The sequence below is a fragment of the Chaetodon auriga genome, chromosome 6 (genome assembly GCF_051107435.1).
Source record: "Chaetodon auriga isolate fChaAug3 chromosome 6, fChaAug3.hap1, whole genome shotgun sequence".
NCBI lineage: Eukaryota > Metazoa > Chordata > Actinopteri > Chaetodontiformes > Chaetodontidae > Chaetodon > Chaetodon auriga.
Window position 1 is genome coordinate 2,623,442 of NC_135079.1, and position 25,888 is coordinate 2,649,329.

The 25,888-nt window shown below is 43.7% G+C and overlaps 3 protein-coding genes across 4 annotated transcripts; all 3 read left to right on the forward strand.

Annotated features, from left to right (window-relative positions):
- The first annotated feature begins 971 nt into the window (after nt 1–971).
- LOC143321960 (ceramide kinase-like) lies at nt 972–13,648 on the forward strand. 2 transcript variants are annotated; one of them, XM_076732755.1, is made up of 14 exons: nt 993–1,332; nt 3,135–3,173; nt 4,610–4,750; nt 5,002–5,124; nt 5,207–5,332; nt 5,426–5,492; nt 5,574–5,719; nt 6,631–6,705; nt 7,505–7,657; nt 8,018–8,123; nt 8,524–8,603; nt 8,977–9,182; nt 9,345–9,565; nt 9,649–13,648. In XM_076732755.1, the coding sequence occupies exons 1-14, from the start codon at nt 1,197–1,199 to the stop codon at nt 9,734–9,736; spliced, it is 1,707 nt and encodes a 568-aa protein (XP_076588870.1). In that variant the 5' UTR covers nt 993–1,196; the 3' UTR covers nt 9,737–13,648. The 2 variants fall into 2 exon arrangements, with proteins under 2 accessions (XP_076588871.1, XP_076588870.1); XM_076732756.1 differs by lacking the exon at nt 3,135–3,173 and having other exon boundaries at nt 972–1,332.
- Nucleotides 13,649–16,691: 3,043 nt separating this feature from the next.
- Nucleotides 16,692–18,973, forward strand: etfbkmt (electron transfer flavoprotein subunit beta lysine methyltransferase). The gene is made up of 3 exons (XM_076734063.1): nt 16,692–17,241; nt 17,348–17,478; nt 17,961–18,973. The coding sequence occupies exons 1-3, from the start codon at nt 16,946–16,948 to the stop codon at nt 18,308–18,310; spliced, it is 777 nt and encodes a 258-aa protein (XP_076590178.1). The 5' UTR covers nt 16,692–16,945; the 3' UTR covers nt 18,311–18,973.
- Nucleotides 18,943–24,429, forward strand: LOC143322696 (N-lysine methyltransferase setd6-like). The gene is made up of 9 exons (XM_076734062.1): nt 18,943–19,055; nt 19,713–19,793; nt 19,951–20,095; nt 20,180–20,321; nt 20,472–20,666; nt 20,799–20,937; nt 21,229–21,409; nt 22,287–22,426; nt 23,469–24,429. The coding sequence occupies exons 1-9, from the start codon at nt 19,029–19,031 to the stop codon at nt 23,811–23,813; spliced, it is 1,395 nt and encodes a 464-aa protein (XP_076590177.1). The 5' UTR covers nt 18,943–19,028; the 3' UTR covers nt 23,814–24,429.
- Nucleotides 24,430–25,888: the final 1,459 nt, after the last annotated feature.

Genomic DNA, 25,888 nt, shown 5'->3' on the forward strand with positions numbered 1-25,888 from the left:
ATAAAGTTTGAACATTTACAGTACATACATTGTATTTTTGTACGACATGTACCTTATAGAGCTAAAAAAAATACACAAACTGAATTGTTGCTCTTGGGTAAAAGTAAACAGCGATAAAAAACCGAACATCGTCCCACAGGATTCACTGCGGGAGCGCAAGACGAGTCAGAGGACGTGATGACGTACGGTGACGACAGACGCAACAGATGCTGATGCATTAATGTGCCGCGTGAAGTGTTGGAATTGTGAAAGGCATTTCTTTGTTTTTGTTTTGTTTCGTTTGGTTATTGTCTGCTTGTTGTTTTTGTCTGCTTGTTGTTTTTGTTGCATAAACACAAACCAAACAGTGAGAATGGAGGAGAATAATCCAAATGATTTTGAAGGATTCTGAATATGTTTGATTATGTAATGTTAAGAAAGAGGAGAACACAGCAGAAACATTTCATTCTGATAAGCGGTCTGCATGTATTGATTTTTTGCTTTGGCACCTTTGGATACTTGTACATTTAAAGATTATATGTAAAGCTTCAAATAAAATTTGGTGTCCATTATAACGACAGAAAGATTGATTTCAAACACCCTTTCAACATCAACCTATAGATGAGACTTGATCATCCTTTTTTCCAGTTCCCAGAAACTGTAAACATGGTTTTGCAGGAATGTAATGATACTGTAATTTATTCACATCAAACCACTTTCAAACAAGACAATTTCTTTCTCAACATTATCAATAAATATGTCATGTTTGCTTTATTTCATAAACAAAAAGAACAGCAGGTTTGTACACGTGATAACAATAAAAAAAAATGCAGTTAAGATGAAAAAATATTCAAGTATTCAGTTTTGAATTTAAGTTGAGTCTCTCATTTTCTCTGAAAAGAGTTCTCAATATCGCATCAAAATGTATGAAGAACGGAAAAGTAGACTTTTCTGATTGCACTTGAACGCAGCATATGAACGCGGTGCCTCCCACTTCCGGTAAGAAACCGCTATCTGTCAGAAAAAAACATCCCGAGCAGGAATCCGCTAGACGGACACAATTTTACTGACATCGCTGCGTTTGATAGTCGGTTATTTTCAGGTTTGGAGCTTCTCCAGACAAACACAGAGAACATGCCCGGGTGTAGGTAACCCTCCCGGGCCTGCCGCTGCCTCCTCAGCCGGCTGAAGGACGGAGCAGAGACGGACGGACGGAGATGGAGAGGCCGGCCAGGCAGCTGCTGTTGTCCGAGCTCCGCGTCAGAAACGCCGCGTACGATGTGAGCCTGAGCCGGTCCCTGCTCAGCTGGAAAAGACGGATTTCCAGCCCGGTGTACCACCCTTTTAGACCCAGTAAGACCCGCATAACACGTCTCTCCGTTTCCATGTATCTTACACTCTCTGTCCGTCTCTGTGTCTGTGTGTCTGTCGGCCTTAAACACACCGCGACATCCACCGTGATAAACAAAGGGCATAAAGGACACGGAGAGGACATGTTGGACACTCGGTCAGTGTTTGGACCTGTAGAGGACATACGTTAATGTCCTGAACAGAACAAAACATGTCCAGACTGTGGTGGGAATAGAGACATGATATATCCGGTTACATAACACTCAACATCCAGTCTGACACACAATATGTGGAGGTCACGGCGAGGCTGCAGGCAGTAAACCAAACCTCATACATTTTTTACAGCATTTTAGACACACGGAAATCTGAGAAATACAGGACATAAAATGTGTTTGAAGGACTAAATGCCGGCATAATCTCACAGTTTCCTCTGTTCCTCTGGCGTGACGTGCTTACCGAACGTCTTGCTGTTACTTTGACTTGAAGAGGAGTATTTTTATATTGCAGTACTGCTATTTTTACTTCAAGGAAGTGATGACTTCTTAAATCACAGGGGCCGGCATGTGTCTGCACCCTCTCATAGTGTTTGTGGGGCATGAATGAAGGACATATCGGTGACTGGTTCTGCCAGTGGTTTCAGGGGGTTCAACCTGTGACACCATCAGGCGCTCAGCGATGAATACTTCAAACTTCCTCCAGTTTTTTCTTTCAGGATGTTCACTGTGATCTCTGTTAGTGAATACTGTGACACAAAGAGCTTCCAAACCAAAGATTCAGCATCCTCAGCAACAAGTGTGTTTAGGTTCACCGTGATGAAACAACCCATCGGTCTGTGCAGCTTGTGAGAAAAATGTAAAATGAATGCCTCAGAAATAATAATAATAACAATAATAGTGAATCTCTCACTGATCAGCACCATCTGCATCAGTAGCATCACTGCTCCTCTAGTCGGAGGAGGTGAGCTGCGTTCAGGAAAGATTGCATGTAAGGTTATGAGAAAATGACTCCTCACCTCAGTTAACTGTTTCTTAGTGAGTTTATGGTCTCAGTCACTAGTTTCAAGTCTTCTTCGGTACAGTATCATGTTTATTTTGTACATTGTGGTCCGTTCAGAGTGAAATAGATCTTTAAACAGGGTAAGTTTTAGTCCGAGGCTGCCTTGTGATTGGAGTTGTTACCACGGCGTGTCCTCGGGTTCTCACTCAGGTCGAATCAGGACAGAGGCGCAGCTCCACCCTCTCAGCCAAATAAGTAATGATTACACAGAGTAGAGCCTGAAATGCACCTTGGGAGTTGTAGTTGACTTCTCTCCTTCAGTGTGTCTGCAGGTTTCTGCCTTTTTTTTTTTTAATCAAAGAATGAGATATTTTCCTGCACAGACGTTCGTCTTTAATGAATCTGACGTGGCTCTGATGGTGTCGGCAGGAGGAGGCTCCTCTCTGACTCCTCTGACTCAGTGCGTCAGCTGATCATAGTCCAGCTGTGCATGGCTCTGTATTTGTGTGGCTCAGGTGTGAATCTTTAATGTGTGACCTGCTTTCTCTCTGCTGAGAGGAGCTGCGGCTATTTTTAGAATATTTGCTACGTTTAAAAGTACATGTAGTATGACATGAACATATGTAATGATATACATGACGTTACTTCACCACACTGTATTATTTTCAAGCGTCTGGTAACCTCCTGCTGGTTTTGGGGCTTCATGCGGTGGAGGAACACTCTCTGTAGGGGGACACTGGGTGGATGATGAGGGTGGTGTCCTGGGTGAACTCTGTGGAGTGTTTGGTAACTGTGTGGTTCTCCTGCAGGGTTTTGTGTTCCGTCGTTCCGTCGTCACCTGGACTCAGGTAGGAGATTTCGCCCCCACGATGCAGTGGGCCACCTCCACCTGCTGACTGCAGGTGTAGTGATTGTGGTGCTGCTGCTCGAACATGTTTCTCTGTTTGATGGCTGAGCTGTGAACTCTGACTGTGTGTTCCCAAACTGAATCTGCAGTTATGTTCCAAAATGGTGTAAATTCACAGTATTCACCTCCAGATTCCAGACTGCCAAACAAAAGCTGTAGTTTTTATTTTTAATGAGTCTGGATTTCAGGAAAGATTCGCCAGGAATCACATTTTGGAATAAAACGCATGTTTTCAGAGACGTAGTTTCAGTGTTAGTGCTGTTTTCCATCGACATCAAATCCAGCAGAAACATGCTGCCTCCTCGCTGCTCCTGGTTCAGTGTTTGATGTGTAGTTTGGCTGAATACTTTCAGTATTTCTGCTGTAGTTTGCTCAGATCGTAGAATGATGCTGCCGCTGCTCTCAGAAACACCCTGAAGGCACATGTTCTTCAAAGGAGTCGTTTCATATTTGCTGTTCAGATGGATGTCAGTGTGTTAGTCTGCAGCTGGAGTCAGAATGTAGTTAGCTTAGCGTAGCATCGTTCCAGCACGTGACTTACAGTTTGTCCTCTTTGTGCAGAAAGTAACCAGAGTGGAAAACAAACTGATAACAAATAAAGTTGCATAAAGTTGAATCTCAGGACAAAAACACTAAAAGTTAAAATAATTTCATGTCCAGTCAGCACATCTTCAGCTCATACAGCTGCTGCGGAAGCTGGGCGGCCCACGCCCACGCTGACCTCTTTCATGGCTACTTGGAGGTACCTGCCGGTCACATGACCTCACTCACCTGTGATGTCATGCTAACAGTTTGTATTGATCACCAAGAGCTGATTAATCTGCAGTTTGAGGAGAGAAATAAGCAGTAAAGGGAGTGATGGCCATGCAGCGGGCCGACCAATCACAGGGTTCGTAGTTGGATCCCTGCCGCCTCCACATGTCAAATCAAAGTGACACTGACCCCATATTGTTCCTGATTGGTCAGCACCTTGTGTCTGTGTGTGAGTGTATCAGAGCTGTACAGTTATTACAGAAACTGGAAGTTCTGGTTTCATTTCAGGTCTCCGTAACACCAGAGTCAAACATTTCAGACACTCAAAGCCAAAAACAACTCAGTCCACCCTGATCGTTGTGTTCTCCTTTGGTTCTCGATTGGTTTCTTATTTTCCAGCAAACTGTTGGCTTCAGCTCTTTCCTCTAAATGTCACTTTAAACTTGCAGCATCGCAGTGAATGTGTGATTCATTTGAGTCGCAGTGATTCCTGGAGCTGAAAGTTGGTGGTGCGTTCAGGTGCTGCAGAGAAGCTCCCAAACACCTAATGTACATCTGACGTCTGTGTGTGTGTGTGTGTGTGTGTGTGTGTGTGTGTGTGTGTGTGTGTGTGTGTCGGGTCAGGTGTGTGTCACAGCGTGTCAGTGTCAGAGATTATCTCCGTCCGAGAGGAAGAGGAGGACAACAGTAGCAGACAAAGAGATGATGGCAGCTGGAAAAAGATCAAAGAGAGAGACGGAAAGGACTGCAGGCCGGCCTTCACAGGTAAACACACCTGGAAACACAGTGAAAAACACCTGTACACACACCTGGAAACACAGTGAAAAACATCTGTACACACACCTGGAAGCACAGTTAACACACACAGAAACACAGCTGGAAACACACTAAAGCTTGAGGAGGTAAATGATCAGAATTATCATGATCATGATTGTAAGATGGTCAGTTTTGACTCTGTGTGTGTGTGTGTGTGTGTGTGTGTGTGTGTGTGTGTGTGTGTGTGTGTTGTGTTCCAGTCTTGTATGTGGAGAGGTGTGCGCGGCACCGCTGGCGGTGTGCTGAGGTCACCTTCACGTGTCCAGAGGAGGCGCTGTGTCAGCACTGGGTCAGCAGCATCAGAGAGCAGCTCGCCGCCATCAGTACGACTTCACACCCACACGCACCGACCAACACGCGTGATTGTTGATCGGATTGATCAGTAACATCGTTTTGTCTCTCCAGCCAGCAGACCCAAACACCTGCTGGTCTACATCAACCCGTACGGCGGGAAGCGTCAGGGCAAACGCATCTACGAGCAGAAGGTCGCCCCGCTGTTCGCTCAGGCGGGCGTGTCCACGCACGTCATCGGTACGTCCTGCAGCACTCACTTCCTGTTCGTTAGCTTCCTGTGTCAGGGCTGCGCATCTAAAGCTCGTTGTGTGTGGGTGTTTGTTGTCACAGTGACGGAATACGCCAATTATGCAAGGGATCACCTGAGGACGGAGGCGGAGCTGAAGAAGTTTGACGGGTGAGCTTCGTTACTGCGATCACATCGCAGAGCTTCCTTTCACTTTTTCACGCTCCTGCTAACGCTGTGACCCCGGCGCAGGGTGGTGTGCGTCGGAGGGGACGGCATGTTCAGCGAGATCGTCCACGGGCTGATCTGGAGGACGCAGATCGACGGCGGCGTCGATCCAAACTCTCCTGATGAAACTCTGCTTCCCTGCTCGCTTCGCATCGGGATCATTCCTGCAGGTCAGACGCAGAAATGACTCCAAAATACTGCTTTTATTCTTTCATCGTTGGTGGATTTGGATGCTTGAAATGTCGGCACTCACTGTGTAGAGGTTAAAGAGGTCCTTGAGGAGCTTGTAGTGGTCCTTGAGGAGGCTCCAGGGATCCTTGAGTGCAGTTTAACCCTCTGGGGTTCAGGTTGAATCCATTTCTGTCTTTGTTCAGGCGTCTGTTTCCTTTTTCAGCACAAACTTCAACCAAAATACAAGAAAAATGACACAAAAACCTGAAAATATGTACCAATTTTTATCGATAATCTCTCAAAATATTATTATAGAACAGTTCAAGGTTGTGAACAAAATATTTTCACTCTGTTTACGTGTGAAATCATTTTATTCCAACTTGTTTTTGTGTCTTTTTTACTGAAAGTCTGTTTGTGCCAGTAAATGGCTGAAAAGCTCCACGTCAGCACTTTCAGCTCTGTTTGTCTCTACATGACATGTCGATAAAGTTGTGTTGTATTAATGGAACACGCTCAGTGTAAACACTGTGCTTGAGGTGAACACAGCTGCCAATCAGAGAGCAGGATTCTCTGTTACTGAGGTGAAGGTGCAGATACCAACTGTGGCCTCGTTTCTCGGTTTGTTGTTTGTTTGTGTCGTTTTTTGCTTCCTGTTGTTCTGCTTCAGCGCTCTATAAACACACACACACACACACACACACACACACACACACATTCATTTTCTCTGCAGCGGTGGAAGAGAAGCAGCTCACCTGCTTGGGTAATGGCTGCTGTGATTGGTGCAGGTGTGTGTTTGATGAAAGACAGCAGAATGTTACTGATCTCAGTCCGCCTCCGTCCGCTGTTCAACATGAAGCTGTCGTCGAACGTGAACCTCGTCTGTTAACCTTCACCTGTTCGTTTGTTTCAGGGTCAACAGACTGTATCTGCTTCGCCACGGTGGGAACCAACGACCCCGTGACCTCTGCACTGCACATCATAGTGGGTCAGTCACATGGTCTCATTACACATCACCCACAGCGCAAAGACGGGATATTCAACTAGACAACAGACGCGTCACACCGCCATGTTTCTACAGTAGCCCAGAACGGACAAACCAAACATGTTTGAGGCGAGGGGCGTTCAGCTGGTTGCAGTCTTCCTGCTCACCACTAGATGCCACTGTTCAGTCCGTATTGATAGTGGAGGGATCAGTGAGGCGATACAACAAAGAGGTGCACTAACAGAGAAAAGGCAATACTATGATAATTATAATGAGAAGAAGAAGAAGAAGAAGAAACCATTAAACTTTCCAGTCACGTAAAATTATTTGCTGTATATATTTGGATAATTAATTTGAATTGAAATTGTTTAAAATGTAAAATAAAATACAGTTGATGTAAAGCAGTTACAAGCAGGTTTTAGATCAAATGTCTAAACTGTCCTAAAGTGTCTTGATTTTAAGGAGGTGCTGGACTTGAAACATGAAGCAAGTAGAGCGTGACTGACAGCTCGTCTGAGACGAATCAGGACAGAGAAGGTCCCACGTCCATCAGGAGGGGGCGCTATAGTAAAGACAATGTCCTGCTGTTAGAGCTGCTGGGCTCAAGTCTCCAGATCACATGGACGTGGTCTACGTCAAACAATAGAAGCGCCTTCCCTCTTACCTCAGGATTAAACTGTTCAAAGGTTCAAGTGTAACATGAACCCTCTCAGGTTCGTATGTTGAAGGTGTGTGTGTGTGTGTGTGTGTGTGTGTGTGTGTGTGTGTGTGTGTGTGTGTGTGTGTGTGTGTGTGTGTTCAGGAGACTCTCAGCCGATGGACGTCTGCTCGGTTCACCACAACAACACCTTCCTGCGATACTCCGTCTCCCTGCTGGGATACGGATTCTACGGCGACGTGCTAACCGACAGCGAGAGGAAGCGATGGATGGGACCGGCCCGATACGACCTCTCAGGTGGAAACACGACACGTGTTCAGATGTTTTCACAGGAAATCTGTGACGTGAGCTTCACAGAACTCGGTCCTGAACGAAGTTATTGTTGATTGGTCTTCAGGTGTTTTGTCTCACAGAATATCCTGATTACACAACTGTCAAATAAACTTTATTTGTACAGCATCTTTCATACAGGAAGTGCAGCTCAAAGTGCTTTACAAGACAGAAATCACACACACCAAGTGAGGTAGAAAAGACAGAATGGACTTAGAAATATGTAAACAAGGATAAAGCATCAAATCACTGTCATATGATGATGATGATGATGATGATGATGATGAGGGTAATCCCTACTCCATCCCATTCATGTGACTCCTGCAGGGGTGAAGATGTTCCTGACGCATCATTACTATGAAGGAACAGTGTCCTACCTTCCGGCCAGAGGCATCATCGGGACGCCGCGAGACGCCAGCAGGTGTCGCTCGGGGTGAGCGAGATGCTAATATAGACGTAACATCCAAGTGTTCAGCTCAAACAGCTGTCAGACTGCTCTTACTGTATCTTATCTAAAGCTGCAGAAGTTTTGTTCTTTTCCAGTGAAGTAACAGTTCAGTTTCGCAGACAAATCGTTTTAAGTTTACTTGCTAAAACGCTTTGCTTCGGGTTAGCATATGTTTTAGTTTAGCACCTTGAATATTTTGGTATTTGACGGTTCGCGTTAGTTGCGGTTAGAATCGTTTGAGTGCAGCAAAGGTTAGTTGAGGATGATGAAATGATCTGAGTTCAGTAGCTGGAACGGGGCGGACTTCTCTGCAGTTGAGTTCTGGTTACATATTCTTATTGTTTTATGCCCTAAAATAAAATTTGATGTGTCTGTGAATTTCCAGCTGTGTGGTTTGTCAGCACAATGGGCAGCTGCTTTCAGAGAGAGCTGAGAGGTACGAGACGGATAAACCATCAGACAGCGGTGAGTCCGACAAATCCTCATCCAGAGCTTCCAGTAAGAACTGGTCTTTGGACTAGATATCTGATTTCTACTGAAAAGACTGGAAGCCGGGGCAAACTGCTCGCCTTCATCAAAACAGACAAACATACACCCACAAACTTGTCTCTTGTTGCTCAGTTTTTCCTCTTGGACCCTGGTACCTGTTTTAGATGAATGCATTCATCATTGACTGTGTTTGTGCTCCTGAAACCCTACAGTCAATATTTTTTAAATATCAACATTTTTCTCAATGAAAGCCAAACAATTGAGAACCTGCACACAGCTGAGTGATGAAGGCTTTGCAGCAGAAACAGCAAGAAAGGTCACATCTGTCTGTTGGGGGTTTTGGTTCCAGAGAGGGACAGCGAGTGGAAGACAGTCCGAGGGAAGTTCTTGGCTATCAACGCCGCCAGTATGAGCTGTGCTTGTCCTCGCAGCCCTAAAGGCCTCTCACCTGCTGCTCACCTGGCCGACGGCACCACTGATCTCATCCTGGTCCGAAAATGTTCCCGCTTTGACTTCCTCAGACACCTCCTCCGACACACCAGCAAAGACGACCAGGTAAGAAATCTGTGTTCTAGCTTATGTTCTCTCTACGTGATCGTCATAAAAAGACTGAAAACTCTGGTTTTCTCAGTCAAAACTGGAGAAAAAAACTTGAGTTCTCGCGATCTGAACCAGATCCACAGTCTCTTTCTTCTTCCCTCCTCCTGTCTTGCCCAGTTTGACCTGACCTTTGTTGAGGTCCACCGCGTGCAGCGTTTCCGCTTCACGCCACGCCACTGCCAGAGCGATTCAGACCTGGAGCTGGACCTGCGGGAGCACAACAAACGCCAGATCTTCAGCCATATCTGCCGAGACCATCCGGCCTGCAGCTGCACCCCCGCCTACAGCAGCTGGAACTGCGACGGCGAGATTCTGACCCACACAGCGATCGACGTCAGGTATGGTGACCCTCTGGGAGTTTCTTACTTTATGTCCTCAAATAATTGAGCCCAGGTTAAAAATGGTCTCTTGTTTTTCCCAGAGTGCACTGCCAGTTGATCAAGCTGTTTGCACGAGGGATCGAAGAACCAACGGTGTTCGAGGATCTCACCAACCCCTGTGCAATATAGACCCACGACCCCCTTTTTCCCTGTCAGACACTGGAGTCGTCACTCTGTTTCCAGCCTCCGCCAACGTCACTTCTGCTGCCGCCATCATGTGACGCTCATCACCTCCTTCACCAGGAGCCTCGAGAGGATCCACCGACTCGCAAACAGGTTCTGCTTTCACTCTGCAAAGATAAGCAGTATGGAGAGAAACAAAAACTCTGCTTTCTGGGTCTTAAAGTCCAAAATAATTTCCACACAAGCAGGAAGTGATGTGTGGTTTCCTTAAAACAACGTGAACAGCTTTAAATCTACTTCCTGGAAACTAGCTGCTGGTTTTAGGAAATAATGAAGAAACTGTCAACCTGGAGAGTAAAGCTTCACGCTCAGGTTTGTTCTGGGTGCTGCTGTTGTTGAATGGTTGCTGGGTGTCTGGCACCTGATTTATTCCAGCTCTGAAAGTGAGACCTGTCCTGTTGATAATATTTTTTCCCAGAATCCTCAGATCATGACTTGATGATCTTACAAATGTTCCCCGTCACAGAAACCAAATGCGTTAACAGACACAAGCTGGTGTAGGTGGAAAATGTCAAAGCGACATGGACTGTCGTGTTTCTGCCTGGACTCGTCAGGACTCTGACTTGTCTTCGTCTTGTGGGTGTTTTGACTCAAACTTGTCTCTGTTTTGTTGGTGTTGTGACCTGGACTTGTCCTGACTGACTTGTCCTGGTCTTGCAGGTGCCCGCAGTGGGATTTGTCTCTGTCGTGTGGGTGTTTTGGACTTGCCATGACTCGGACTCGTCTCTGTCTTATGGGCATTGTCACTCTGACTTGTTACGTTGGTGTTTTGACCTGCATTTGTCTCGGTGTCAACCACCAGTCTTACCTGTTACAGACTTTATTTTCCACCAAGTCCAGATGTTTGGGTTTTTTAAATAGACCGCAGAGGCTGCTGTCAATCAGCTGTTCGCGGTCTTGGCTCAGATTCGACCTCATTTGGACGTTTGCTTTCTGTCATCTTTGACGTGTCTCTGTCTGACTCGGACGGCTTATAAGTCGATTAGAAATTGTTACATAAATGGCACCTTATTTGCACTTTTTAAATCACCTTTAAATACTCAAAACTTGGATTTGGAATAATCTGTTACATGTTTTAAGGATGCCAGACACCTGCCAGTCATTCTTAGGGTCACATGATCATTAGGGGTCAGGGGTTGAGACACATTAATGATAAGAAGAAGTAAACCTCCTGCGCATGGTCAGTACTGGGAGGAAAAATAACGACAGGAGATTTCTTTTCCACTGTTGAGCCATTTCCACTCGTCAGCTGTGTGAAGGTTTCTCTTACATTCTGCTTATCACACAGGTCCAATAGAGTTTTCTCCAATCCTCCACGTTTCTGTCATTTCTCAGGAAGACCTGAGTTCAATCGTAACTGTGAAATTGTATTTTTACATATTTCAACTCCCAGCAATTTCGGAAAAAAAAAAAACTGATCAAAGCTTCAAATTTTAGTCAAGAACATTTTGTGTCAGTCAAGCTGGTCGTGGCTGAGCAAGCTGAGCAGCGCATGCATGAATGTTTTCAATCTTCCACTTGTGCTCGATATGCAAATGAACTCGGTAATCGCAGAATACAAATCAAATCATCAAAGTTCTGCTTTAACACCAATGTTTCACACAAACTGTGCAGATATTCTGTCTCAAAATGAGCTGAAGTTGTAGCTGTAACTTCAATTTACTCTCTGTGCGACGTGATGTTCTGAACTCGTCTGTCTGCTTAATTTTGTTTTTAAAACCTCAAAGTAATCATCTCAACCTTCCAGGAATCAAGCTGATTCACTTACAGCAAAAGACCACTAAAGCAGCGGCTCCCAACCTCCAGGTCAGGACCCCCGAGTGGGGAGGAAACGAGCATGTAGCATTAGCATTGTTAGCATTGAGCTCAAAGCACCAACACCAAATTTTGCCTCACAGATTATTAATTGTTGGTTAAGTTTATGCAGTAACAATTCAAATAAAACAATCTAATCTGAACTTCTCACAAACAAAAGACAAAGAGCAACGTGTGACGAGCGATCGTACGTGGACATAGCCTTGTTTTAGGGGGTCACAAGCCAAAAAGGCGGGAATCACTGCAAGAGAGGGTATGGACGGGGCTTTTCCAACTACTTTAGGCCGCATAGTTTTTAAATGTTTATCCACAAATACTTGTACAACTGTAGATGTTCTCCATTGAATCCAAAAGAAAACTGTTTGTGTATCAATGAGTCCATCTCACTATGAAAAAGCCTGATTTTTTTTCACTTGTTAGAACCCAGATAGGAATTGTATGGTGTTAGCGGAAGGTTCAGATCATTGGTTTGAAGTTTTGCAAACTGTTTGTTGTAGGAAGCTGCAAAGTCCAGTGTTGATATTCAACCACCCGCTGTCATAAAACATGCTCACTGCAGAGGCTTCTTATGCATGAATCATTGTAGGGAGTTCACAGTGGACAGTTCTTGAAAACGTTGTAGCCGCCGCTCACTGAGCCCACAGGGTTCATTTTTCTTACAAAACACAATCTACATGTAGCAGCATCATCTGTAACGTTACCTCTCCATATTCTTTACTCATTTTACTCATAGTGAAGTTGAATTGCCTTCAGAAAGCCTCAGGATGGTCAGTCTGTCCACTCTCAAGAGGATGCACCCTTTAGATTTGAATGACACTGTGACCTCTCCTCCAGCTCCACCCTCAAGACAAACTAAAGCAGCTGAATATGATGAGCTGAACTGATATGACTGTCTGCATTTAATCCACTTGAAGCTCTGTCAGTCGTCCGGAAAATAATTTTAACTTGGACAGCAAGTGGCGTATCAGCACTGGACTGTCAGACTGTAGATGCTGTTTGTTTGTTGTTTGTGTGTTTGTTGTCCAGCAGTTCTGTTTCCTCTCTGCTGATGTCGAGCAGGACTCAAACTGATGGAGGAGGGAACCAGTAGCAGCTCACGGTGCTCCAAAAAAAAAACCAACCAATCAGCTTTCTCCTGATCCTGATCTGACCAAATACCAGCCAGGGTTTAATGATGTAGCTGTCTGTTTGTCCAACATCTCAGAGACCTCACAGACCTGATTAGACTGACAGTAATGTGAACCTGACCTGACTTTATCGCTCAGGCTGAACCTCATTTAGTAGGAAACTAGAGGACTTGTGAAGATCTTCAGCTCAGCTGTCTGTCTCATGTTGGTTTATCTCTTAAAATTGTATTGATGTTTAGTCGGAGTCTTAATGTTTGCTGTAAAACCTCCAAACAACAAGCCAAATGTGTTAAACGTGCACACAGAGGTCGACTGATGACTGACGTGGATTTTTAATTAGGAGATGAGGCAAATATTTATTTATAGTTAGAAAGCTGTCACTGTTAATTAAATGCTTGCGCTTTAGTGCTATAGATTTCGTGCCCGATCAAACCAGAACCGGCAAATTAGTCTGCGTGTTTTTTATGATATAGCCAGCGCTGGAGGCTTGATGATAAATACATAGCGAGCTACTGTAGCAGTGAGCTAACCGCTAAGATGCTATTTAGCCAGGAACATGCAGGCCCGAGCTAGCCATAGTAGCCCACCTAGCACGCTCAGTTGCTATCGGGCAGCAGCTAACCTTTGCAGCCAGAACAGCTAGCTTCAAGCTAGCTGGCTTGCTGCTAGCTTATGTCGCGTTCACAAATTGCAAAGCCTGAAAACGCATGAACACACCAGACAGTGGCACAGGGAAATTCATCCTCACGAAAAAGGCGGCGCAAGAAGCTTAGCAATGTAGCATCCACTCACAGGGCTAGCTAACATACTAGCAAACAGTAGTCAATCACTATAGCTCCTTTCTGTTTTCTCAGTGCGAGGATGATTTTCCCTCTCTGGAGCGCCATGTTTTGATTGTTTATCATTTCAGTTGAAGGAGGGGAAAAAAAGCTCTGTTTGTTAGCCAGCTCGTTAGCTTGGTTACAGGAGCGTATCTGTTCCCAGGGTCTTATGTTTTGTAGTACACAATAAGAATTTATTAAAACATAGAAAATATCATTCTGAAAACTAAAAGGATTAAGATTAAAAATGTCTACCGCTGCCACATTTACCACCTGTGGTAGATACAGCTATCAGTACTGATGATGACATTAAATGCAGTAAAGATGGAGGAGATTAAATGATTTAAAGTGGAAAATGTCGATGCAGCAACCGATCAACCAATCAACCCGACCCCTGGAGCTGTGGAACATGGGTTCCTGGGAACATAAGACCCAGGGACAGCACATGTAGAACTGGGGAACATAGAGCCCTTTGTCACGTTCCCATTATGTGCTCTATATATATATATATGGGGAACACTGAACCCTGGGAACACATGAGTCACTCCCTTGCTTACTATCGGGACACTGAATTCATTCAGTTTATTCAAAAGACGTATTTTTACCGTCTCCTGTCTCATGATTGTCTGTGAACCAGGTCTCTGTTACGAAACAGCTTATACTCCGACAGGGAGCAATACATAAACCTGGATGGTGACACACAGCTAAAAAGCTAAGCTAAGTCAGCACTACGACGTCATAAATCTGCAGTCGTGTCAGCGAGTCCTTATTAATTCCAAGTCCAAGATATCAGGAGTTACGATAGGACACTCTGATATCTTGCACTGGGCAAAGAACGACACAAGTATCGAAGACTGATAGCAAAAATGGAAGGTTTTCTTGTCACTTCACCCTCTGCTGACTTGTTTTCTTCCAGTTAGCAGTTAGCATGCTAGCTACAGGATGTCACTAAACTAAACAATAACAGTTCATGACAGTGACCGATTAGTGTCATGGCCTGCTTGGTGACTGCAGTACGTATGTACGTTAGCATCCTCAGTTTTGGACTTTCCATTCCCTCAAAGATTAGCAGTCAAGACGGTTTGAATGTGATCGACAGCAGATTTGCATGTCAAAGTTGAGGTCTACGCAGAGGCTTCATGCTAATTCATTTCTGTCCCGAAATAACACTGATAAATAATAAGAATACGTAAAAATCGAGATTATAACTGAACAGGCCAAATTCCAAATCATGAGAAAACTTCTAACGTCATGTGAGGTATTTTGCTGTCATAAAATATGTAGAATGAAGGATTACTGCAAAGAATGATTGTTTTTAGAATTCGTTAGTCTTGATTATCGTTCTGATTAGTCACCACAACAATGTTAGAACAAACTCTAATATCTAGCAGCTCTTTTTCCTCAAAGTCCAAAGTGATTCTTCAGACTCCTTCAGTTTTTGCTGAAGAAAAGACATTTAGCTCCATGAAGCTTTAGTTTCTCTCTATTTCAGCCTCTCCAGCTAACAGAGAATATTTTCATTGTCCACGTGAATTAATCTGAAAATGAGAGACTCAGTCGACCTCTAGCTGTAATCTGAGCTGTAACTGATCTTTACCTTCTGCTGTAGCCGTTTCATTATCAGGAAATAAAAACATATTCATCTGACCTCTCAGTGTTTGTTTCTGCTGCATGTTTGAAGCTCTGAGGTAAAAGTATATACACAGATACACTCTAAAACATAAAACATTGGGTCAACAAAAAAAATTAAGGCAACATTTGCATTAAGCTTTTTGAGTTATGCCAGCTGTCAATGTCTACACAAATTTTTAAGTTGACCCTATCAAATTGTCCAAAATATATTTTTTTTCAATATCTGAGAGCACTTTAAATAGAACTGCAGTATCTCTAGATTTATTTAAATGTTTATATTGGCAAGTCTTTTGCATTGTGTTGTTCTAAATAAAAACATTTTCTCATCCCAACTCAATTTTTTCTTCTCAGTAATGCCTCCCTTCCTGAATGAAATCAAACAAAGCAGATGTTGCACCATGAGGCTAACTTTATTTTGCACCTCATCACCTTATACTCAAAGCATAAAAAAAAGGAGTTGCCACAAATATCTATAGTGACTCTGGCCTTAGAAACTTAACTATTTGGCCTGCTGTTCGCCATTACAGGCACAATTATGAGTCTCTGTTTCAATCACAGTGTGAAACGACTCAGAAATGACGCAAACATCCCAAATGTATTATGATAACGTGAATTACCACCAGGATTGGATGATTAATAGCTCATTCACTATAAAAAAAAAAAAGCATTTACTTTAACACTCTGAGCTGACACTAACTGTAACAACAAATTAGTGGACTTAGACTAAAAAAGGCAGCCCTAAATATTACAAAGAGCATGAAATTTTAACCCCCACTACTTCTCCAAAGAACTGCAGTTATTTGTACGCAAATTATATGAGTCATATTTTATAGGAAATTACTACACTTGAGTTTCAAGAAGCCACGAAGAGCAGTAATTGATGACTCGAATATTTCGAGTTCGGGTTAGTCATGATTGTGAGTTGTGTAGTATCTGCTCTTCTGCAGGAAACTCTTACCTCCTGGGCTTGAGGAATCTTTCCACTCGTATATAATGTAAACCTTTAACATAAACGTTGAGAGGCCATGACCGTATTAGGCCCTCTCTTATTTTGCAGTATATGCTCTGCCATAACCATATTAGGTCTTCTTCAACCCTTCTGTGTTAGTTGTATGAACACAACTCCTCTATATAATTCAAGTCTGAGATGCTGTATGTGTGTGTTGATTCTATTGGCTGAAACCACCCAGACATAGCATGCTGTCTGAGATGCTGTACTTTAATAAACCTTTTTATATATGAACAAGACAGTATCGGCGGAGAACTTCTTCATCATCTTCACTTCATCACTGCATCATTTATACACAACAGTTGAAACAACAGTTTTAATGTGTGTCATCAGAGCTCAATAAAATAACAATTACAAACAAAAATATTTGTGATTCATTCAGAATATTAGTAACTAGTCACTCGATTCAAAATTGAATAGGCAACAGTGTAGGAACCTTTCTGAGCGGAGGTCCTATTTTCAGCGATCGGAAAATACTGACGGACAAAGGTTCCATCAACCTTTGTCCGTCAGTATTTTCCGTTCGGGTGGAAAACAACCATGGATCGTCTGTCTCGGAACTGTATTGCAATTTAGCAAATGTGATCCTCTGTCTGTCGCTGTTGTTATGTCTATAGGTCTTTACTCACGTCGTTACGTGATTGTTAAATGCAGAAAGAAAGATTGACAACAGCTCCGAACAGCAGTTCTGTGCCGAACTTGTCTCGCATGAACGCGAGCTGGCAAAGGAGCTACAGTTTATGTTGGGACCATGTTGGGACGTTTAACGCCCCACACGTGCCCTCATTATGTAAAAACAATTATCAGATCGTTTAAACAGACAGCCATACATAGATGTCAATCATTCTCCTGCCGTCCGTCTGAGGAGTATATCCGGAGGTTTATTTCAGAGAACACAGAGATAGTTGGAGAGCAGAGCTTGACTCCAGAGATCAGACTGAGACTGTTCACCCCAAACTGCAGATTTTGGCGTGAAAAGCCAGAGCTGTGGCCTTTTGATGACCCGTACTGGGCCATATATTGGCCAGGAGGACAGGCACTCTCAAGGTAAGATTTTAACGTCATGATAAACAGCTGCCTGTGTGTGTGTGTGTGTGTGTGTGTGTGTGTGTGTGTGTTTCTGTGTGTCTCATCTGGTGCCACCTGTCTGCAGGTATCTTTTGGACAACCCTGCAGTGTGTCGGGGTAAGACAGTCCTGGATCTGGGCAGCGGCTGTGGAGCCTCAGCCATCGCTGCAACACTGCGCGGTGCTGCTCATGTAGTTGCCAATGACATCGACTCTGGTATGCATCTTAGAATTACAGCAGTTGGTCTAAATTCCCAAACACTGGGTGTTATGAAGAGAAAAGGTGACGTGGTCTTGCTGTTGTTTTGATTCCCCTTGTCTCTTGTTCTTGGCAGATGGGTGATGCTACAAGTAATATGTTTGAGGAACAATTTGATTATTGAGGCAAATACCTTAAAAAGATGTACAAAAAAAGTTGAAGTTGCCTATAAAGTGCAGTGATTGGAGGGTTGAAAGCCAGTGCCAACAATCTGCTGAATCTCTCAGCTCTGAGACTGAGGCCACTGTTAAACACTTCAGTATTCAAGGAGCTGAGTGTGTTCAGTAGATCAATTTCAATACTTATGATCGCTGTTTCACGATGTCAGTGACCCACTGTGATGTTTTTCACAGTCAAATAAGTGTCATTCTTTCTTTAATGGCACAGACCATGTAGTGCAGTGGAAGGTAAATTACTCAATATGCTTGTTTGTGTTACAGTTGCAGTCGTTGCGACTCGCATGAACTTTGAGCTGAATGACCTGGAGCCACCTGTTTGTCTCACAAACAACATAATTGGTTCACAAGCTGTGGGCGTGGACCTGATCCTCTTGGGTGACATGTTCTATGATGAGGCTCTGGCCACCAGCCTTCACAGCTGGTTGGACTGCTGCATCAAAACCCACGGCACCAAAGTCCTCATCGGAGACCCTGGAAGAGCCCAGTTTGTGGAGCATGACATCCGACGACTCCTGCGTCAGCTGGCTCAGTTTGACCTGCCAGACTCCGTCAGAGAGGAGAACTACGGTCTGACCTGCAGCAGTATCTGGTGCTACTGTCCTGAGCTCTGAGGAAAATTAAACATTTTCTCTGTTTCATAGGGTTTTTATTTAAACTTCTGTACAAAGTCACCAAATTTCCACATTTAGATTATTTGTGAAACAGACCTCTGAAATCATCCCCTGTTTTTGTGCCCTTTTGAATGAATAGAGGTTGTACTTAAAATTTCTACAGTTAATGAAAAGTAAAATGACACAAAAACTGTTTGACAGTCTAATTTTTTTTCCCACTGACTCAGCAAATTGATTTAAAATGTCATATTTCATCACATGTATATTGGTTTATTTATTTATGAGATTGTATATCCCTTTATGAGATGAATTATGAAACTCCTGACGCCTGAAATTTATACTTGACAGACAAGAAATGATGACACAGAGGACAAGGGTAAAGGTGTATTAGAGTGTGGGGACAATGTGAAAGTGAGGAAAACGATATTTCGCTTTCTATGATCGACTGGGACGGACAGGCGGCTCTGGGGGACATCTTTACCTTCTCTTAAAACGGATAAAGACGGGGAGTAAAACCAGAGGGTGGCAGTAATGCAACATGGTGGATGCCAGCTGCCGTAAAACCTCGACGAAGAAGAAAGATGAACCTCATGGATGTCAGCTGCCGTAAAATGTCGTCGAAGGAGAATGCACCAACATGGATGCCGGCAGTCGTAAAAAGTAGTAGAAGTAGTAGTAGTAGTTCACCGGTTCCCAGGAGGTTTCCAAGATTTACAAAATGGCAACAGAAGCGAAGCGACCCAAGGTTGCAATTTAATTTGTTTGACCAAAAAAAAAAAAAAAAAAACATGATAGCGCTGGAGCTGACTGTGTGTGTGCTACACTGTTAGCTGGATGCTAGCCAGGCAAAGTTATGAACGCACTCATTTTGAGTTGCCGCTGATGGTGCGATTCGTTTTATTCCCTAAAATTAGCTACTCATGAAGCAGAAGCGATGTTTTTTGTCACTGTAGTTGTCTAATAAGAGCAACACTCTTTGGTATTTTGCTTTTCAAAACCTCTAGCTCATTCTGTTGGTGGTCATTGTCGCCATTGAAAAGCGGTTTCCTTTTAATTTAGCATCGTCTATGTTCTTTACTGCACCGATAACAGCATTCATCCTCCGTCTTCACTGACTCTTATGAGAGCTCATATAAACTTCTGCTGTCAGTAATAGATCACATCTTCACTCCCAGTCGTACCTTCATTTAACCCAGGATGGACTGATTGAAGCTGTCACCGTTTTGAGTTTATTGGAAACCACATCAGCTTTCAAACAGGGTCCCTTCTTTGTTACTTGACAGTAATAGAAGAGAGGTGGTGTCTGCGGGTGTGTACTGTCTCTGTTGTGTGGTCACACACTCCTGACCATATTATTGATTTTTTTTTTTTTTTTTACATTTTTTCATCCATGTGCTGACAGGTAGCTGATGGTTCAGAGCTCAGTCCCATTCAGAAATTTCTACACTGGTGTGACAGAGTTCGCTTGGTCCTCAGCAGTAAGGTTTGTTAGTCCCTTCATGAGTCTCTGAGGCTGTCTGTCAAACAGGCAGTCTTTGGTCTGTTCTTTCTCGCTATCTTTTCATTGCTCAGTGTTTAACATGAGTTTTTGAATGTACTCTTCTTTTGATCCCAGTCACCCATACTGTCTCTCTCTGTAGGTGTGTGTGAGTGAAAATGGAACAGTGGCAGGGTATGGGATGCTGGCAAAGGACAACATAGAGGAGGGGGAGGTTTTATTTACCATCCCCAGATCAGCTCTTCTCCACCATGGAACAACCAGGGTCTCTGCCCTGCTGGAGAAAGGTGACAGTTAGAATGACAAGGACGTTTTCCTGAGAGTGAAGCTGCCTGTTTCTAACCTCTCTGTGTGAATCGTCTCCCTCACAGAGCGTTCATCTCTGGTGAGCTCATCTGGCTGGGTTCCCCTGCTGCTGGCTCTCATGTATGAGCACATGTCCTCAGAGTCTCATTGGAAACCGTACCTCTCTCTGTGGACCGACTTCAAGACACTGGACCACCCAATGTTTTGGTAAGAAACCATCTTAGACTAATGTCTAAACTCCATCCAGGATCACTGGTCTTTTGCTTTGGTTGGTACTCCAGCAGCTTTTTCTATGACCGTTTTTTTTTTTTTTTTTAAGTGTGATTTTCAAGCTTAATTTACACTTTATCCATTCAGGTCTAAAGAGGAGAGAGAGAGACTGCTGAAGGGCACAGGTGTTTCTGAGGCTGTGAGCACAGACTTGGCTAACATCCAGAGAGAATACACAGACGTGGTTCTTCCCTTCATCACGAAGCATCCTGACCTCTGGAGCCCTGACACACACACACTGGAGCTGTACACAGAGCTGGTGGCCTTTGTCATGGCCTACAGGTTAGTAAGCATGAGACAAAACGCCATCATGTATATAAAGATATTGTATATCTGGATCTTTTCCTTCTCGTTCTCCTAAATTCACCAGTGATCTCTTTCGTCCCCTCCACCTGTTCCTCCTCCTCTCTGTAGCTTCCAGGAGCCACAGGAAGAGGAGGACAATGAAGAGGATGTGGAGGAAGAGAAGGCCCCCAACCCACCAATGATGGTTCCCATGGCTGACATGCTTAACCATGTGTCCAATCACAATGCTAAACTGGAGTTTACACCAGTAAGGGAACACATCCACTACTGTTATCATTCACTGTCTCTTGTTTCAAATGTCTGGATTCGACGGTTTGTTGTTCAGTTTGCCAGAATAGCTTCTCATCTGTGAAAACACATCACTTAGAGGTGAAGAAGTTTTTGTTCAATAAAGAGTAGATTTTACATCCAGCTGTGAATTAACTGCCCAGTTAAAACAGCATGAACTTTCTAGTTTGTTCCATTTGGTCCACACGTTTTATTATTTGAACTCTTGTTTTGTTTCTCTCTCATTCCCTCTATCCTGCATCTTTCTCAGGACAGTTTGAAGATGGTTTGTGCGCGCTCCATCCATAAAGGCGAGGAGGTATTTAACACCTACGGGCAGATCGCCAACTGGCAGCTGCTGCACATGTACGGCTTCACAGAGCCATATCAAAGCAACAGCAACGACACCGCCGACATTCCCATCAGCAACTTCTACAAAGTCGCCACACGAGGTGATTGTTGACCAGTGGTGGAGGAAGAATTCAGATACTTTACTAAAGTAAAAGTAATAATATGACACTGTAAATGCTGCAAGTAAATGTACTGCATTGAAAATGTTACGAAAGTAAAAGTATCGAAGTATAATCAGGAAAATGTACTTAAAGTATTAAAAGTAAAAGTATATAGTTTTAGAGAGCTTATAGTGGGAGTACAGAAGACAGGGAGATAGAGGTATGGTTACCTTGTGTGTCATCATATCTTAGTATGATTAAGGATGATTAGTGACATGACATCTTTCTGCCTCATGTGCTTGACCGTGGTTTGTTTTGCAGTCTGAAATGAGTCCCTTTGTTTTCGGATGCTGTCACTTTAATTGAATTTTGCTGAGCTACAGTCAGGTGACCTTGTCCAAAGTGGGCTAACTTTAGCCTTGCTTGACTGAGGGAAGCGAATTTTGCCAATATTCATTTTCTATGAGAGGAAGTAATTTGCATCTCAAGGAAACGTAGCTGACGGCACTTCAAAACACCCGTCCCCACGTTTTCCTGTCAGCTCTCACACACTGGGAGTGTGCTGACATACTGTCCAATGACATGTTCAGTGCTCCAGAAAGCACCTGTTTGATCACTGTGGGAAGCAAGCAAGCCAGATGTCGTTTCAGTGGTCTTTCAGTGGTTCAGCTTCATCTCACTCAACCATTAAATTCTGGTTCAGCTGCTCTCGCTCTGTACATCGTCTTTTTCTAACAGTTTCTTAGCAATTCACCTTAATTCAACAGAAGATAACATTGAGATGATTGTTTGTATGTGGAGCCAAAATCAACCCCGTGTTAATTTGTGATTCCTCCTCACCCTCCCTCCTCATCCTTCCCTCTTCTTTTCCTCCCAGGTCCTCAGTGTGATGTGGACCGGCAGCTGGTGGAGGAGCAGTGGGAGATATTGAGTCAGATGATGGAAGACAAAGAAGCAGCCATTGTCTTTGGCAAACAAGGCTGCCTTACAGTCACAGAGCTGCACACTGTGCTCAAGGTGAGGGAGTACATACAAACCAAACATGTAAAACATAGATAGAAACAGAATATGAGCATTTGCAAAACAGAAAAAAAGACAATGTATCAAATGTTGAAACAGAAACTTCATTGTTTTTGAATCATTTAGAATGTGTTGCCAGAAGCACAGTTATAAAAAGTTGGGGCAGTGTTGTGGAATGTTCAAAGACAATACCTGGTGGAACATCTCAGTTAATTAGGTTAACTGGCAAAGGGTTTTAACTTGACTGGATATGAAAGAGCATCCCACAGAGGCCGAGTCCATCTGAAGTAAAGATGGGTTCGCCGCTCTGTGACAGACGGTGCTCAGTTTTAGAAAAATGTTTCTCACTGTAAAATTGCAAAGAATTTGGGGATTTCATTGTCTAAAACACATAATGTCAGTAAAAGATTCACAATTCTGTAGTGGACGTCACTGCATGGACTCAGGAACACTTCCAAAAACTCCACCATGCAAAGAGGAAACCGTGTGGGAAACCAGACCCAGAAACAGTGCCGCCTTCTCTGGTCCTGAGCTCATTCAGGTGGATTGAGGTACTTCCTTCAGCAACATTCTGCATGTATTCCAAACAGCATGGCTCTGTAGAGAAAGAGCCCGGGGGCCACACTGGCCTGCCTGCAGTCCCAACCTGTCACCCATCGAAGATGTCTGATAACTTGTGAACCCCGGACTACTGAGCAGCTGATGTCATACATGAAGTAAGAATGGGAAAACATTCCACTTTGAAAATTCAGCGATTGGTCTCCTGAACTCCCAAACACCTACTGAGTGTTGTTAAAGGAAGAGGCGATGAACAGAGTGGTAAACATGACCTGTCCCAGCTTTTTGAAATGGGTTGTTGGCATCAAAGTGAAATTTCTGTTTCAACATTTAATGTTATCTTTGTTCTATGCGACAGTGCTTTTTAAATCACCCACACTTCAGAAAACCAAGGACTGCACACAGGAGACCACTTTGTTCAAGGTGAATATCTCAGGAATGCTTGTTGCTGAAAAGAAGTTCTTTGTTTGTGTGTCTTCAGGTGCTGTGCATGTCCAAAGAGGAGTTCTCAGAGTTTAAAGATAATGAAGGGTGGGAGGAAGATGAAGAGGAAGAGGAAGATGAGAAGATTTTGCTTGCTTTCTGTAATGAGGGTCTCCCTGGATTGAAGGCTTCATGGAAAAGGCTAATTCATGACGCAGCCCGTCTGACTGTGAAGTCTTATGGAGACGGGGACGGGGAGACAGAGGGTGTGGACAGTGACCACCTGCTGATAGAGGACAAGGCAGCACTTGCAGAACTGAGCAGCAGGCAGCAGAACGCACTGCAAGTACGCTGCGGACAGAAGAGCATCCTGTACACACTGATTCAGCTCACCAGGCCGTGAGTTCAGCGGCGAGCGGGACGCAGACGAGTCTGTCTTCTAAACATCTCTCTCATAATACGCCGTCAGTGTTTGTCCTAAAATCCTTGTTTCTTTCTCCTGTTAACAATAAACATTGTCCGTGTTGATCTGGAAGATTTTGCATTATCTATACATCAAACTTGGATAATTATGACAAAGTGGAAAAGCAGCTGCTCCCGTGCATACCGCTGATCTTAAACAGCCGGGGGCATGATCAAACACATCATAGCAGTCATATCATCTGGTACCTGTGTCAGTCATCTTATTTTATCCGTTTTGAGCCACAGTCAGCCTCCTTTCCTGTCACAGAATCCCCACAGCTGAAATTCAGCCTTTTTAATGCCAGATCATTGGCTAATAAATTCTTTTTCGTTAATGATCTGATAGCCGTATTTAGTGTTTTCAGTTGAGTCACCACTGATGAAGGCTTGACAAAAGCATTGCAGCCATTTTTCCAAACAGAATCAGAATCAGCTTCATTGGCCAAGTATGTGTGCACATGCAGTGAGTCTGACTCACAAAAAACACAACAACAACAACAAAAGACTGAACAAGAAGCAGTGCAAAAACAAAGCAAACAATAAATTCAAAGAATGTCTCTGTTGCGTTGTTACACTTTGTTTTTGTGTAGATGGAACAAACGAGATACAACGTGCTAATTAATGAGCTTTAGAGGTGCTAGAAGGTGGACTTTATGACTGGAAGTGCTGATAAGCCTCAGGTCCTTTCAGATTGCTCACTGCTTCAACGTTGGCACCAGCAGAATCGATAAAGTGGCTAAATATTTCTTCAGGTTGTTCTGGGTCCCACAGGGAAGCAGAAAGCTCCCGGTGCTGCTCTGAGGTCAAATTCTGCACTGAGAACAGCCGTGACAGAGCAAACACAAATCACAGTAATAAAAAGAGATGAACGTGTGTGTCTGGATCGATGCTCTGTGTTGATGTGAGCATGATTTCATGTGAACAAACAGCAGGCACCTCTCACAGGTGATTAGAGCTCATTAAGGAAGCCACATCCGATAATTTCATTAAGATGTCAGAATGGAACAAACGGACGCTGCTGCCGCCGGAACAAATGATTCCACACTCGACATGTTGACACGGTAAATAACCAGAACAATAAAGCTGGAGTGAAGTCTGTCAGAGGGTCAATACCTGAGGGGGTACAAAAGGAGGCGGCCCGGACCTGAACGGCCAGTGTGCAGGTCTGATCTGGTCTCTGAGCAGGATCTGTCCAGGTGAGTCTCTTCGCACGCTGACTGGAAACAGCATTTGTTCATTTTAGCCGAGTTTGACTGAGACCTTTAATTAGTCTGAACTGTCATTTCTTCACAGAAGCTCTCAGAAACAAAATTGTACCTTTTAGAAATGTTTTAATTTTGGTTTCTCCTGCTTTGCTTTTTGATTTGACACCATCTGTTCAGACTGCAGCCAGTATGTTCATTTCATTATCTCTTCAGATTATCAGTGAATATTCTCATGTTAAGGTCATTCCCATTGTGCTGGTGAGGTTTAAAAAGCCTGGCTGACTTCATGAGGAGTTTTTTCATTAAGAATGACACTAAAAGTATGTGGACAGCCAAACATTGCAGCCATTTGTACGAGATGAACATGTCAAAATATTTCAAAAGCAGCAGCATTAAAGTGCTGAAGCTGCAGCCTGCAGGGAAGGCTCACCGCCACATTTCCAGTCTGGCCATAGATGCATGAATATTACCTGCGTTAAAAAGGTGTGCTGATACATTGTTGTAGCAGTAAAGTGTTCAAAGCTGTCCAATGCAGGTCTGTGCTTACAGGTTTAGGTTCGGGGATTTTAGCCAGTTTGTGCTTTCAGTCTCAGTCACATGAGTTCACGAGCTGTGAGGCAAGAAGTTGCATGCAAGGGTGTTCATCACATGATTGATAAAACTATGCTGGTAATGCTGCGTTCATGTCATATGGGATGGATTATTAGAAAGATTCCTGTGTTCATTTCTTACGAGTGTTCATGCCATGAATTTGGGCTGAATTCACCGAGGTTTTTCAGCTGATGTGAGGCATCCATATGTTTGGTTTGGA